Source organism: Fusarium tjaetaba (assembly GCF_013396195.1).
Source record: "Fusarium tjaetaba strain NRRL 66243 chromosome Unknown NRRL66243_c0000154, whole genome shotgun sequence".
Lineage (NCBI taxonomy): Eukaryota > Fungi > Ascomycota > Sordariomycetes > Hypocreales > Nectriaceae > Fusarium > Fusarium tjaetaba.
The window spans coordinates 67,688-81,828 of NW_023501350.1; the positions used below are offsets into that span (position 1 = coordinate 67,688).

The following is a 14,141-nucleotide window of genomic DNA, read 5'->3' on the forward strand; positions in this document are numbered from 1 at the left end:
TTGCTTTTCGTTATTTATACTCCGCTTCAACCCGCTTCACCATTTCACTGTTCTCTTTCACTTCTGTATTCCTTCTCTTACCATTTTCTCACCACGCTGATGTTTCTTCAATATGTCCAGTGAAACGAGCCTGGTCTTTGTTCCCGGCGCATGGCATAAGCCGTCATGCTACGCCAAAGTAATGGAACAGCTACAAAACCAACATCACTTGAGGTGCATTCCCGTCACTCTTCCAACAACAATGGATGACCCAATGGCATCGTTCAAAGACGACGTTGAGGCCGTCCGTTGTGCTATAAGGCAGGAAACAGAGAATGGCCGAGACGTGATTGTCATTACGCATTCTTATGGAGGAACGGTTGGGAACAGTGCTGTTAAAGGTTTCTCCTGGCCTGTCGGGTCATCTCCATCAGGCCAAAGTTTAGCACCAACACCGAAATCCAGCAAACGAACGCCAGAGACAGGACACGTCGTCGGTATCATCCCCATCGCAACCGGATTTTGCTTCACGGGGCTCACCTTCATGGACCACTTTCTCAACATAACTCCCCCATTCTTCCGCGTCAACAAAAAGACCGGCTATGCAGATCTCACAGTCCGTCCTCAGAAATTCTTCTACCACGATCTACCGCCCGCCGAGGCAGATCACGCGACTTCTATGCTCACCACGCAAAGCCTCAAAGCATTATTTGAAGGTAGAGAGTGTTCGTACTCCGGGTGGCTAGATGTGCCTGTATGGTTCATTGGAACTATTGAAGATCAGGGGCTTCCTGTTCTTATCCAGCGAGCTCAGATCGGGATGGTGAGGATGTTGGGTGGTCGCGTGGTTTATACCGAGCTGAAGACAAGCCATTCGCCGTTTTTGAGTCAGCCTAAGCAAGTTGTACAGATCATACTTCAGGCTTTTGAATCATTCACTGGCGCAAGGGCCGATGGAACGCCAGAGACACTTGAATTGGCAAACAAGCCATTTATTCCTCGAGTGAGCCCTTGGCAACCTATAACATGGTTCCGATACGGATTGCCGCTGGCTGTTGGCAGTCTTGTGGGATGCATTATACTATTGTATAGAAGGGTCAAGGGCTTGTTTCAGTCCGGGCAGACAAAGGCGGACTAGAAAGTCTAGGTAAAGAAAGAATCTCCATTCAATGTTTAGATATTATAGGTTGCTGGCTCAAGGGTTGCAAGTTCATTTTCGTCCTCTTTTAGACCTTATAGATAGTGGGCAGAGTTCAATCAAGGATTTGTTATCACTCTACTGTATTTGCATATCTACACGAGCTGCGCGACATGAGTGGTGCATTCTGTTGCAGTCTCACCTTCTCACTTTTAGACGTCAATGAACTGTGCTTAGATCATGATGTGATCTGATAAAAATGGCTGTTACTCAGCCCACCATGATGCAACGTCAGCACAGCTGGTCATTGGCGAGGTCAGGGTTCCCCTCTCCCTCTCACGTCCACTCAATTCAAACTGTCAAAAAATATTTCTCGCAATCACTTTGATTCAGTGTCGCATCGCGATAATTCTCCATGTCGTCGCCAAAGACTAGAACGCCGACTGGACCGTCATCTCCGGCCTCTGGGCCCAAGTCGACGCCGTCTCCACGGGGCGAACTCATTCCCGCCGCTGACAACGATGACGTGAGATTTTATCAAATGTTCTGTGCTGCTAGCTATGCTAACGTGCTGGAAAGGATGTTCAAGACGACGCCGATTCGACACTTGAAACGGATGCGTAAGATTTACTACTGCCGTCATGATCAGTCCACATTGACAATATGTTACAGTGAGAGCTCGACTGCCTCTGTTTCTTCGAGTATCCTTCACTACAGAAGTTTTCAGGGTCGCACGTTCCATAGCGACAAGTTCGTGACTGAATATTCCTTTCCGAATGATGAACAACAACTAGAGTCTGTTGACATTAGGTGAGAAACGTCATCGTCACCCTTCATGCCGCCTACTAATTCAATGCCAAGCCATCATTACTTGACGGTCCTGCTTGACGGTCAACTGTATCTGGCTCCTATCGGGGATAACGTCCAGGTATGTGGAGAAGCGCGACGAGGATAGGTGAGGGTAGATGTTGATATATGATTAGAAAGCGCTTGACGTTGGAACAGGAAGTGGTAAGTCAGTGTCGAGCTGATTCATGGTCATAGCTAATAAATCGACTAGGAATCTGGGCAATGTATTATAACTATCCGCTCCATTACGCGACGTGATACTGACGCACTTGCAGAGACTTCGCAGACCAGTTCCCCCAAGCAGAAGTAATAGCGACCGATCTCTCACCAACTCAGCCAAAATGGGTTCCTCCAAATGTACGTTTCGAGATCGACGACGCTACCGAAACATGGACCTGGAAAGACAACACCTTCGATTTCGTCCACATGCGTTATCTCTTCGGAGCTATTCAGGACTGGACTGCTTTGTACCGACAAGCCTACCGTGTTTGTACGCCGGGAGGCTGGGTCGAGTCTGTTGAAGCCGACATTCATTTTCGCAGTGACGATGGCACAGCTGAAGAACAAGAGGTCTATAAGTTGTGCAATAAGCTGTATGAAGAGGGCGGTAAAGCGATTGGTAGAACGTTCTTTGTGCATGAGTTACAACCGAAAGGGATTGAAGAGGCGGGGTTTGTGGACATCAAGACGGTGGACTACAAGGTGAGTTTGCAGCTGATCAAGAGCTCTTACAAGGCTGATTCATGCAGATTCCGATTGGGGATTGGCCCAAAGACCCAAGGCTAGCTGAGGTCGGCCGATTTGTCAAGCTGACATTGGAGAACGACATTGAAGGTATGCTTATGCCATCATTTGTTTCTGTTCTATGCTCACAGTTTATTCCAGGATATACTCTGTTGCTGTGGAACAACGTGCTGCAGTGGCCAAAGGACGAGTACCAAGTGTTCCTGATGCAGATTAGAAAGGCTCTTCGCAACCGCAAGATTCACGGTTATTTTGTAGTGCGCTATGTATACGGCCGCAAGCCAGAATAATTATGCGGCGCTACAGGATAACTGAAGTGTCTCCAGGTTGTTCTGCCTAGCTAACTTATCGGGCCGGTGAATCTGAACAAGTCACTGGATTAACACGTGGCAATATTTCAACAAGATCTACAATAAAGATAGTATATATACCTCTGGGCCAATTAAAGTCTTTTTAAAGTCTAGGATATCTTATCGTTTTTAAAACCGTGTACCCTCTCACATTACGGGTATTACTATCTTCTTGCCTATCTATGGCTCATATATTTATTAGTATTATAAAAGCTTATACTGTGTAAGAGTCATTATGCCTTACTTGATAATATATTTCTTCAGCCTAAAGCTCAACTTTATAGACAACAGTCAATCTTAAAGTGTATTCCTTGAAATCTTTTACCTTAGCTTTAATACTTATGGCTGCTTGCTTAACCCGTGCGGGACAGACCTTATCACGCTCGCAAATAAGCGACAGTCTACTGGGCACTCATTTTAAAGACAGGATATAAAAAGGAATAGCTTAAATAAAGAAAAAGATCTCTTATTTAGCAATATTCTGAATAGAAGATGCAACTGCCTCAGGCATATTAATAAAAGGACTATGTCCTGCGTTAATCTCCTCAGTATTAATCTTAACACCTTTAGCAGTTTCCTCTACCATCAGCTTCTGGATATGGATGGGGATCGCAGCATCCAAAGAGCAGTAAATGTATGTTGTCGGCACATGCCTCCACCCTTCATATGTAAGAGGCGTATGGAAGACCTGGTAGCTATGCGGCTTTAGAACAGGCACAATCGCTGCGACCTGTTCCGGCGACAGGTCGTTATAGAAAATCTTGTCCGGGGTCGATGCCTCGACGGAAAGTCTGTCCTCTGAAATAGACCACCATGGGAGATCTTGACCTCCGAAAGCAGCAATCAAGGATTTGCCTTTCGGAATGATGAATGAGCAGCAGAGCACAAAGTGCGCGACGGCACCGCCAGGCCCAAAGGCGCCGATTGCTTCTGCGGAAGGAATGCCGCCATACGAGTGAGCGACGAGGATGGCCTTTTGGCCCCTGGCGGCAGCTTTGGATATGGCCTGTCGAATGGCCGCCACGTCTGGGGCGAAGTCGGTGAGGCTCTGTTCTGCGCCAACTGAAGGAAGGTCGACATAGTCGACATTGAAGCCAGCTTGCTCAAGGATGTCGCCCACTGCCTTGAAGCACCGTGCGGGATGCCAAGCGCCAGGAACAAAAATAGCACAGAAAGTTGAAGGATCCATGGTCGCTTTCAATCGTTTTGTGGACTGCAGTAAAGAGTGGGAAGAGAGAACTACAATCCGCCGACTAAAGCGTGCGGGTCGCCTATAAAATACCCTCGCCTCACCGTGCCAAAGCAGCGGAAATGGGCTGACGGCAGCCAGTTATGTTCTGTCGGATCTTGACCCATCGGGTAATGATATAGGCTCGGCAATGGCGGATACAGACGGCTACTATGAGGGATCGTTTAATCATAGGAGCTAAATCTAATCTGGGAAAAGCTTATCGACATCCTAAGGCGCCATGGGGTTAATCTGCGAGCCGGCATCTTCTGAAAAGCTTGGATCTATAGATAAGAGCTTCCTGCCGCTTCATTGGTCTTTTTCTCAAGCAGTGCTAGCTTGTCTTCATGACAACTTGACTTTCGCTATTGGTTCGGGAAATGGTAGAAAGATCGGATTTGCTATACTGCATAACGCCCCTGAACGGATAAGTCTATGTTGCAATTACTAATATTTGGGCTGTGTATGGTACTACTATATAATAGAATTTACCTGGGAGGGTGTTCCAAAAGGCTCACTCGAGGATTGGGTATGCTCGAAGCTCCAGACTGCCTGGGAGCTGTGTTACCGCTCAGCCGGATGCTCGTGGTTGCTATTACTCCAAGGATGACATTGCCATGTTTAAAACACAGGTTCGTCATATTCCAGTATATATTTCCCTAGAAGGATACAAGAGCAAGCTCGAGACAGATATGATATCATGGAGGGGACTGCTAAACACGACTGCTTTAACGAATCAATTGCACTTGTCGTTAGCTCTTGGCCTGACATTACGCAATGATAACCTTTCCATCCATGGCTAGTTATCTATTATGCAGTATCTTCTCTAGACACATTGAGTTTAGACTTATCGCTGCAGAACATCCTCCGCACCTAGAAGCCACCGTTCCGTGGGAAGGGATCGGGGGGCTTATTGCCTCTTCTGATAACTTAAAACAATATTTACGTCAAATTCAGATAATGCTAACTGAGTTATTGTGAGACACGAACTGTCTCGGCAGAATCTTGCAAAACGTTATTTGTATGACTCCTCTAACTGTTATCAGTGACAAACTCATAAAATCAATTAGGCGACGTTGCCATGCCGATGGATTAGCGTTAGCGTGAATTCCGTTGGTGAGATGAGTCGCGAAAACTTGACTCTGGGGATTTCGAGGCGTCATTGAATCACATGAGAGATCACGGGATCAAACTGCAGTCTAATATTGCAATTGCGGTTACTGGTTGCAATTTGTCCTAGAAGCAATAATTGGTGCGTGCCCCGCGAGGAATTTCGTCATGTGAATTAGATTGCGTTAAGCTTGATGACATTTACGTTTTAACGAGATTCTTACGAAGCACGGACAACAACCTTGCCTTTTCACTCCAACCGTTCAATGCATACAAATGCAGCATCTGCTCTGACCTGTACTCAGTATGACGTCTCTACATTTTACAGTTGGGTATCTGGGGCTCCCTTAGTTCTAAGGGATCTCTTTATCTGTCCTCATTTGTTGACTCTAGGTTAGTGAGGACCGTTAGAATGCAACCTCAGCCAAGTCTACCCCACCTCTTTTACTGGAGAGAACTTAACCCAAACAAGTCAAGCCCATAGTGAAATCATGCAGTAATATCGGCTAAGCCCGAACTAGGCACCGGGTCATTTGAAACAATGAAGGGGGTAGCGTCAAGCGAGCAATGCAACGCATTCCTCGCCCCTTTTACGCCCCAAAAACCAAAACATGCACCTGTAAACAAACACAGAGCAGCCAAAACCAAAAACTTATGACTGCTTTTTACAAGCAGCCAGAAAAATAGTGTGTGATGCAATCGGTACCCTTGATGCAACCCTTTTGATTTCTTGGACAAAGATAAGAGAAAGAGAGAGTCGTAAGACAGGACAATGGCAGGCAACAAGACCAGCAGCAGCAACAACAACGATAAACCTCTGTGGCGACCGCTGGCCCATAAACTCTCCAGCCTTATCCCGCTGCGCCGCCTCAATAAAGCCAAGTCAAAGCCCGACGTCAGGTCCGATCACGCCGCGCAGTCCAACACCGCGTCCGCCGACTTTCGCCTTGATGTCCAGTTAAACGGCCTCGAGAGCCTGCGTCTCCCGAGTAGTTGGCTCCTCCAGCCCAAGGACGCCGACAAGCAGCAGCAGCAGCCTGTCGAAGCGCAGTCGTCAACGAGACTTAGTCATCACTTTTCGCGGAAGCCAGTTAATCGCCCTGAAGCCTCTCGACCCTTGACGTTTATCGACAGCAGCGATGCAGACCAGCACCAAGCGCGGGCATCGGCGCTGGAAGCCCTCAGCAGTCCGGATCGCTCGACGACGCCTAGTATTTTGGATCGTGGGCGACCGGTCGAGGCTAGGCATTTAATCCACCAGCCTGTCAAGAATCTCAAGAACCATCGCAAGTCATTACCTCTAGACCTGGAGACTATGTTCCAGGCTCCTAACGAAGATCACGATTCAAATGCACTACGCACCGCCACTATTCGCCTGGTGCCGAATGAAAGTCTCATCACCACTCCAACTACTCCATCTGTAAAAGAATCACCAAGATGGACGGCAGAGCGTGAGGCACGGTTAGCTATGCCCCCACCACCAAGGCCACTCAGCACCAGCCCAATTGACTCGTCCTCTACTTCTACACCATCCAAGGCCATTCAAATCCCACGAAACCCTCAATTGGCCTTGAAGCGACCCACCAGCCTCGGCCCTCCCCCCAAGCCCACCTCGCCACCGTCAGAACCTCAAACCCCCCTCAGCAGAGCACCCTCCAAGCGCCCAGGCGCACTAACCGACCGCCTCGCCTGGATGCGCAAGCTCGAAGAAAAAGACACCACCAAACCCAACAACGACCTGACCGCGCTCCAGAAACGAGCTGGCTCCGTTTCCGACAAGCTCGCCATGTTCGAGAAGAAGAACCTCTCCGTCACATCCTCCACTACCAAGCGCCTCCAACTCCCCGCGCGCAACACAAGCAGCCAGTACTCCGCGTCGGTGCGCGAGTCCATCTTCTCGGCGGACGGCAGCGCGTATGCACCCTCGCCTCGCACGTCGATGGACACGGCGCGGACGTCCTCTGTTATGAGCTATTATGACGATTCGTTCCGAGAGAAACTCGAGTCAATCGTTGGGCAAGAGCCTGAGGCGAATAAGCCAGCCGAGGAGTGAGTTGAGTGACTCAGTGCTCTTGTCGGCGGTTGATGAGATGATTGAGAGCGAGAATGAAGATGATTTAGAATGTATTTATTGATATTATTAGAGCAGGTTCTTTTTCATACGATGGCGTTGATGACTTATCTTAGATATGATTTGAGAGTTGTTTTAGATTCTCTTTAATATACTACACGCAATGTGTCACTTACATCGAGATGTTTTTCTCCTTTGTTTAGTTATACAATCTGCATTTATACTGAAGAGACGATACTACTGCCTCAAACCAATTGATGAAGAACATCCTTTCCGTCCAGCCATCTCTCTACATTCTCCGCCTGTTCAGCATACCAGTTGTTCATGATACCCTCCTCAACGTACCCCATATGCGGCGTCACCAGAACCCGACTCTTCTTGCCCTTTCCCCATTCTTGAGACCGCCATGGACTATCTGCAGGTAAAGGCTCAGACTCAAAGACATCCAGTGCAACACCGCGAATAGAGCCCTCATTCGCTGCATCCAACAGTGCCGCCTCATCAATGAGTGCGCCACGGGAAGTATTAACCAGCAACGCCGACTTCTTCATCACCGCAAGTTCTTTCGCGCTAACAATACCGCGTGATCGTTCACTCAGAACATAGTGTAGAGTGACTACATCCGCAGTTGCAAAGAGTTCCTCCTTGCTTACTGCTCCAAAGGTCTTGTCCCCATCTTCATCCACAATAGGTAGACCAAGCTTGACAGCCATTTCATCAGCCTTGGCCTGGCCTAAACTGCTGCTCCAGCATTTGATCTTCATGCCGAAAGCCAAAGAACCGATTCTCGCCACTGCTGCTCCCAACCTCCCCAGACCAACAACTCCCAGAGTCTTTCCGGATAGACCAACAGCCATGTCTGATTGCCATCCACCAGCTTTGATGGAAGCATCGTCTGCAGCAATGTTTCTCGCTAGAGCAAGGATCATAGCCCATGTATGATGCGTCGCAGGATGACTTCCTCCTTTACGAATATCCTGCTTATGCTGAGTTTCGTCACTCCGGCCACGACCTAGCGCCGAAGCAACTGTGATCCCCAGATCCTTGGCAGTCTCTAGATCAAAGGTCTCGAACTGAGTGCCAGTGCATAAAAGTAACTTCAAGTTGGGCAGTTGGTGTAGTAGCTCTCCAGGGAATGGGGTTCTCTCACGCATGGTCGAGATGATGTCATATGGGTAAAGCTTCTCAACCAAGCTACCTTTTTCTTCAGCAGTTCGCTGAGGGATATAGGTATCAGAGACTTCAACTTGTAATGTTGGAGGTTGCAAGTGCTCGAAATGCTTCGCTGAGATGCGAAGATAGTCGTCCAAGACTAACAGGGAGGGTGTTGGTGATTTCCCATGCAGTGGAACCCCACGCGCCGTGCGGCCAAGTGAACGCATAGTGGGAATCATGTCAACCGAGTGATCTTGAGAGTCTGAGAGATTCTTTCGAATTGTTAAAAGAGTTTCGTTGACTACGAGTGAAATTTAATTAATTATAAATGATCTGCGGAAACCGTCCACGTTAATCAAAAGCCGACGGAGCTCGGCTCGGCCGAGACGGCTCCGAGAGTTAGTAGACGAACCAAAACGCTACCGGGTAAATACAAAATGAGGGTATCCCCATCATGACTTTCCTCTTGCGTACCAGTTGATTTAGTGATGAACGGTAGATGCAATGAAAGGATATTTAATAGCCGCGATTCGTCATGACCTTTCATATCTAGCATAAGCCCTGTCAGACTGTTGCTCATACAGTAAATGTCAAGAGGCGACAAAACTCGACCGCGAGCGAAATGACCTATTGAGTTTGTTGTGAAGCTATGATCTATCAACGCAGAGCCCAGCACCGTGATATTTTATCACTATTATGGAGCGACGCAGAGTAGGGAAAGCCATTATATACACAAATTGCATTCCTTCGGACACTTGTCCGAGCAACCCCCCAATGTTCATCTTCATTTACTAAGGTTAAGCTTAATCGTCCTAGTCAACACCACCCCCACAGAGTCTAACCTGTACTGAAAGCTTTCCCCGCGGGGAAGTGGGCTTCGGCAGCTCTTCATGAACCCGATTGCTGCTGTAATCGGTATATCAGTCACCGAACCTCGGGCTTGGCAGTTTTTGTTTGTTTATTTAAGCCTGTACCATGCGCCAACTGTCATGCTAACCCCACGAGCTCATCGTGTTGTCCCAATCCAATGCATCTTTTGCGTATGTCGAGTGTCCTCCGGGCAGTGGGCGTAGTGTTGCTTGCCATCACTGCCACTGCCTCTTCTACCCCATCCGAGGATTGGACCAGCTTAAAGCTTCTCACAAAGTCAGCCGATGCTCAGGTACAGACCGTCATTGATGGTAAAAATGCCTCATTGACTGGCTCACCAAGATCACTGACGCGTGAGGTTCGTCGCCTCGTCACACCATTTGTCTGGCCAAACTCGACCTACTATCACGATGAATCTCTGTTGCCGCATATCGAGGAGATGCTCTCTGTGCTAGTAGAGGTTCAGCATGACGACGGGACTTACACTGTCGGCAATCGACACTCCCCACCTGATACCGGCTTCTTGATCGAAGACTTTGGTATCATGGTACGCATCCTTGAGCGAGACAATCACAAGGCTTCTCAGCCTTTTGCCAAGGCCATGCGTGGTATCCTCAAAAAGGCTGCACCTGGTCTTGCAAAGGGCGGGATTCATACCCCCAACCATAGATGGAAGATCTGCAGCGCCTTGGCACGCATCTCCAACATCATCGAAGATCCCAGCTTGATCGAGAGGATCGATGAATGGCTTGCAGAGGGAATTGACATCGACGCTGATGGCATCTACTCGGAGCGTAGCCCTAACTACTACTCAGCCGTGTCGAACCCTTCTCTATTGACGGTGGCTCATGAGCTCAATTACACGGAATTGGTCAGCTTTGTCCGCAAAAACCTCGAACTTTCCATTGAGCACGCAGAGCCAAACGGTGAGATGGAGACGATTCAGAGCCGTCGACAGGACCAGTCTCAGCCTCCAGGGGACAACATGGGTAACTTCTACCCTCAATTCCGCGAGCTTGCTCTGCTAGACAATAACGGCCGATTCGCTGCAATGGCTCGTCTAATTGAGAAGCGCGTTGGACCACAATTGGGCGATTTTCTCGGCAACCTCATCGAACGCCCTGAGTTAGCCGCAGAACTCCCCAAGTCAAAGCAACCATTCTCCGACTTCAAGAAGCACTACAAATCCGCAGGTCTCGTGCGAGCCAGACGCGGAAAGCTCACAGTCTCGGCATTCGGTGGGTCGGACTGGTATACCACGGACGGAAAGAAGGCCGAGTTCTACAACCGAATGGGCTCGGGCCTATCGACGAATCCGACCATGTTCCGAGCCTGGAACGGAAAGGCTGTTCTCGAAGCCGTCCGTCTTAGTGCCAGCTTTTTCAGCATGGGTCACTTCCGATCGAATGGCGTTGAGCTCTCCAAGGATGGGGTCATCAAGTTGGGGAGCGAGATCGAAGTCCCATACTACCTACCTATTCCAGCTGATAAGCGCGACGACAACGGGACGTACGCGCTTTCTAAATCGGTGGATGGTCGGTTTTATGCTATGCTTGACTTTACGAATCGGCCGACTAGTGTTCGACGTCTCAAGACTGATGTTGAGATTAAGCCGACGAAGAAGGGATATGATCTCGATTTTGAGGTCACTGGAGAGGATAATGTTGAGTTGACTTTTGAACTGACCTTCAGAGAGGGGGGTAAGTTCAAGGGAGTGAAGGAGATTCTTGATAGCGATAACACGACTATATACCATCTGATTGAAGGCAAGGGAGAGTACAGCTTCGGCGGCGACAAGATCACGTTTGGGCCAGGGAATGGAAAGGGACTGATCGCCTCCGATGCGGGTGAGCAGTATAGTTGGCATGGCGGCAATCTCACTTTACAAGGGAGCCATGTGTATATCACAGGCAAGACACCGCTGAAGTACACTTTGAACCTCGGCTTTGCATAGATGGAGGAAGCAGGTGACTATTTCTGAATACTCAGAGAAAATAGTCACACCGTCATAGATAAACATCACGAATTGATCACTCAAAGAGAAAGGTTTATATCTCAAACATTACTTGGTATTAGTCTTCGTCTAAGATCAGCTCAACATTAATACATTACAACCACTTGTCTCATAAACATCTATTCCTCAAGCTCAGCCAACATGACATCAGCAGCCTTCTCAGCAACCATATAAGTCGACACAGCAGTAAAGGTACCAGGAATACGAGGATAAACCGAAGCATCAACGACACGAAGACCAGCGACACCGCGAACTCGGAACTTGGAGTCCAGAACTGCCATCTTGTCGTCATCAGCGCCAATGGGGCAAGTCGACGAAGCGTGGTGTCCCCAGGCAACATCCTTGACATACGTCTCAATGTCCTTCTGAGAAGTGACACCAGCACCGGGAAGAACCTCGGTGACGTTGACGGCCTGGTTGGCGAGCGCGCTGCGGGTAAGCTCGACGGCCTCGTACAAAGCTTGGAGATCAGCAGAGTAGTCGCCGTTGCCAGTGTCGAAGTAGTTGAAGGTGATGGCAGGCATGTCGAGGGGATCAGCGGACTGGAGGAGGACTTCACCGGCGTTGTTGCGGGGGTGAGCCTTGAGAATAGCCCATGAGAACCAGTTGTGCTCAATGGTTGCGTTGACGGCGTACTGAGGGAAGTATCCTCTGAAGTTGACGGGACCGCCAAAAGCGAAAATGTCAAAATTGTCCTTCTCAGCAGTGGAGCTCTTGTAGAACATGGAAGCAGCAAGACCGGAAGAGGAGTAGATGCCGTGATCGCCATCAACGGGGGCTTTCCAGCGGTCGACACAAGGGTCCTCATCAGTGTAGAGACCGAAAGTGCAGCCATCGAAGGAAGTAAAGTTGTTCTCGAGAGTTCCCTGGACAGAGATCTCATAGTGGTCTTGGAGGTTGGTACCGACACCGGGAAGGTCAGAGATGACGGGGATGTCAAACTTCTTCAGCTCATCAGCAGGTCCGATACCGCTAAGCTTGAGGATCTGGGGAGTGTTGTAAACACCACCGGCGACGACAACCTCACGAGAAGCAGTGGCGTTACCAGGAGTACCAGCAGCACCGGTGGCGAGAGGACTAGCCTTGTAGAGATGCTTGCCATCGAGGAACTCAACACCATTGGCGCGAGGGGGCTTGGAGTCATCGAAAGTAACTTTGGTGACGTAGCAGTTGGTTCGGACGTCGAGAGGATACTTCTTTGTACCGTTGGAGTGCTTGGCATCGCGGACAGAGAGGATGAACTCACGGGGCCCAATACGGCTAGCATCCTTGGTAGACAGGGGGATCTGGTAGAAGCCAGCCTCTTGGTCACGAGAAAGAGTATCAGCGTTGGCATCATCGGCGAGCAGACCATCCAAGGTGATGTTCTTGCCACTCATCTCAGTCAGAGCAACGGCGCCTCCACCGAGAATGCTGAAGAGCTGCTCGTCGTTGAGAGGAATGCTAAGAGGAGCAGTCTCAGTGCTGAGCCAGCCATCATAACCATGGCCAGCCTCGCCAGCAGGGCGGTAGTTGTTGTCCTCAGCCTTGACAAAGTACTTGCGCATGTTATCCGCAGACCAGGAATCATCACCGGTCAGAGAGGCAATGTACTCAAAGTCAGACTGGTGAGGGTACACAGCGATCAAAGCGTTATGAGCCGTGCAGCCACCAAGAGCTTGAGTGCGGGGATACAAAGTACCCTTCATCTCAGCGCCCTCAGGGGGGTTAAGACCAGTATACTCTCCATCAGGAGTATCATACGTAGTCTTGTAGTCACGCGCTTGTCGCTCATCATCAGCATAGTGACGAACAAAGAAGTTCCACGAGATCTCAGGATCTTCCGAAGCGTTGGCAGAGTACGCGGGAACAGTGTAGTTAAGCGAGGCATAGTCGTCACCAGCTTCGATGAGAAGGGTCTTGTGACCAGCCAGTGCAAGGCGAGCAGCCAGAGGACCTCCTCCGGCGCCGGAGCCGACGACGATGTACTCGTAGCCCGTGAGTGCGACGGCGCACACGGAGGCGGGAGCGGCCAGAAGGCCGGCGAAGAAGGCGTGTCTCATGATGTATTAAGTGAGATCCAATCAAAAGAGTGTTTTAAAAGAATGACGTCCCTGTGGCCGATAGGTCAACGAGGGAGAATAAAGGAATGACTGTAATGAATGGATGGTGAGGTACAGCATACGTCGGCTGCAACATGCTATTTATCTATCCATCAAAACGGAGTAGAATCGTCAGTAACCCGATTTAAACCAGGGGAGGTCTCGTCGATGTAACGACCTCGGCATTCGCTCCAGAACAAGTCAGGGGTCAACTGCACCACCAACTCCCATTATATATCCCACAACCAATACCAAAAGATGAACTACAGAATCTACAGGCTTGGCTCACGCATGGCAGTGCAATACCACCCCAACGAACACTTTCGGCTCACACTAGCTGCCTTTCCGCCCATCCCCCGAAGATACAGCTTGGCCCGGGATCCACACCCGCGGGATCATCGACATAACCGGGGCGTTGAGCCGCACGTCGTTACATGGCACCAACCAGAACCATCAAAACCCCCGCTGCAGGGGGCGATCAGCAACTAGGATTCAATTCCACTGTTTTCTCCTAATTTTGGTGCAAGACTTTATGCTGTGCAGGATAGGAAA

At 49.4% G+C, this 14,141-nt stretch overlaps 7 protein-coding genes across 7 annotated transcripts; 4 read left to right on the forward strand and 3 right to left on the reverse strand.

The window, feature by feature from the left end:
* Positions 1 to 112: 112 nt before the first annotated feature.
* Positions 113 to 1,117, forward strand: FTJAE_7581 (uncharacterized protein; the record flags this gene model as incomplete). Its single annotated transcript, XM_037354312.1, has 1 exon — positions 113 to 1,117. The coding sequence occupies one exon, from the start codon at positions 113 to 115 to the stop codon at positions 1,115 to 1,117; it is 1,005 nt and encodes a 334-aa protein (XP_037205301.1).
* Positions 1,118 to 1,532: 415 nt separating this feature from the next.
* Positions 1,533 to 3,000, forward strand: FTJAE_7582 (methyltransferase; the record flags this gene model as incomplete). The annotated part of the gene is made up of 9 exons (XM_037354313.1): positions 1,533 to 1,643; positions 1,697 to 1,737; positions 1,790 to 1,927; positions 1,979 to 2,045; positions 2,101 to 2,128; positions 2,178 to 2,190; positions 2,242 to 2,668; positions 2,716 to 2,800; positions 2,852 to 3,000. 9 exons carry the CDS (start codon positions 1,533 to 1,535, stop codon positions 2,998 to 3,000), a joined length of 1,059 nt encoding a protein of 352 aa, XP_037205302.1.
* Positions 3,001 to 3,526: 526 nt separating this feature from the next.
* Positions 3,527 to 4,249, reverse strand: FTJAE_7583 (alpha beta-hydrolase; the record flags this gene model as incomplete). Its single annotated transcript, XM_037354314.1, has 1 exon — positions 3,527 to 4,249. The coding sequence occupies one exon, from the start codon at positions 4,247 to 4,249 to the stop codon at positions 3,527 to 3,529; it is 723 nt and encodes a 240-aa protein (XP_037205303.1).
* Positions 4,250 to 6,170: 1,921 nt separating this feature from the next.
* On the forward strand, positions 6,171 to 7,451 carry FTJAE_7584 (uncharacterized protein; the record flags this gene model as incomplete). Its single annotated transcript, XM_037354315.1, has 1 exon — positions 6,171 to 7,451. One exon carries the CDS (start codon positions 6,171 to 6,173, stop codon positions 7,449 to 7,451), a length of 1,281 nt encoding a protein of 426 aa, XP_037205304.1.
* Positions 7,452 to 7,714: 263 nt separating this feature from the next.
* Positions 7,715 to 8,851, reverse strand: FTJAE_7585 (2-hydroxyacid dehydrogenase; the record flags this gene model as incomplete). Its single annotated transcript, XM_037354316.1, has 1 exon — positions 7,715 to 8,851. The coding sequence occupies one exon, from the start codon at positions 8,849 to 8,851 to the stop codon at positions 7,715 to 7,717; it is 1,137 nt and encodes a 378-aa protein (XP_037205305.1).
* An 815-nt stretch (positions 8,852 to 9,666) lies between these two features.
* On the forward strand, positions 9,667 to 11,448 carry FTJAE_7586 (uncharacterized protein; the record flags this gene model as incomplete). Its single annotated transcript, XM_037354317.1, has 1 exon — positions 9,667 to 11,448. The coding sequence occupies one exon, from the start codon at positions 9,667 to 9,669 to the stop codon at positions 11,446 to 11,448; it is 1,782 nt and encodes a 593-aa protein (XP_037205306.1).
* A 179-nt stretch (positions 11,449 to 11,627) lies between these two features.
* On the reverse strand, positions 11,628 to 13,550 carry FTJAE_7587 (choline dehydrogenase; the record flags this gene model as incomplete). The annotated part of the gene is made up of 1 exon (XM_037354318.1): positions 11,628 to 13,550. One exon carries the CDS (start codon positions 13,548 to 13,550, stop codon positions 11,628 to 11,630), a length of 1,923 nt encoding a protein of 640 aa, XP_037205307.1.
* Positions 13,551 to 14,141: the final 591 nt, after the last annotated feature.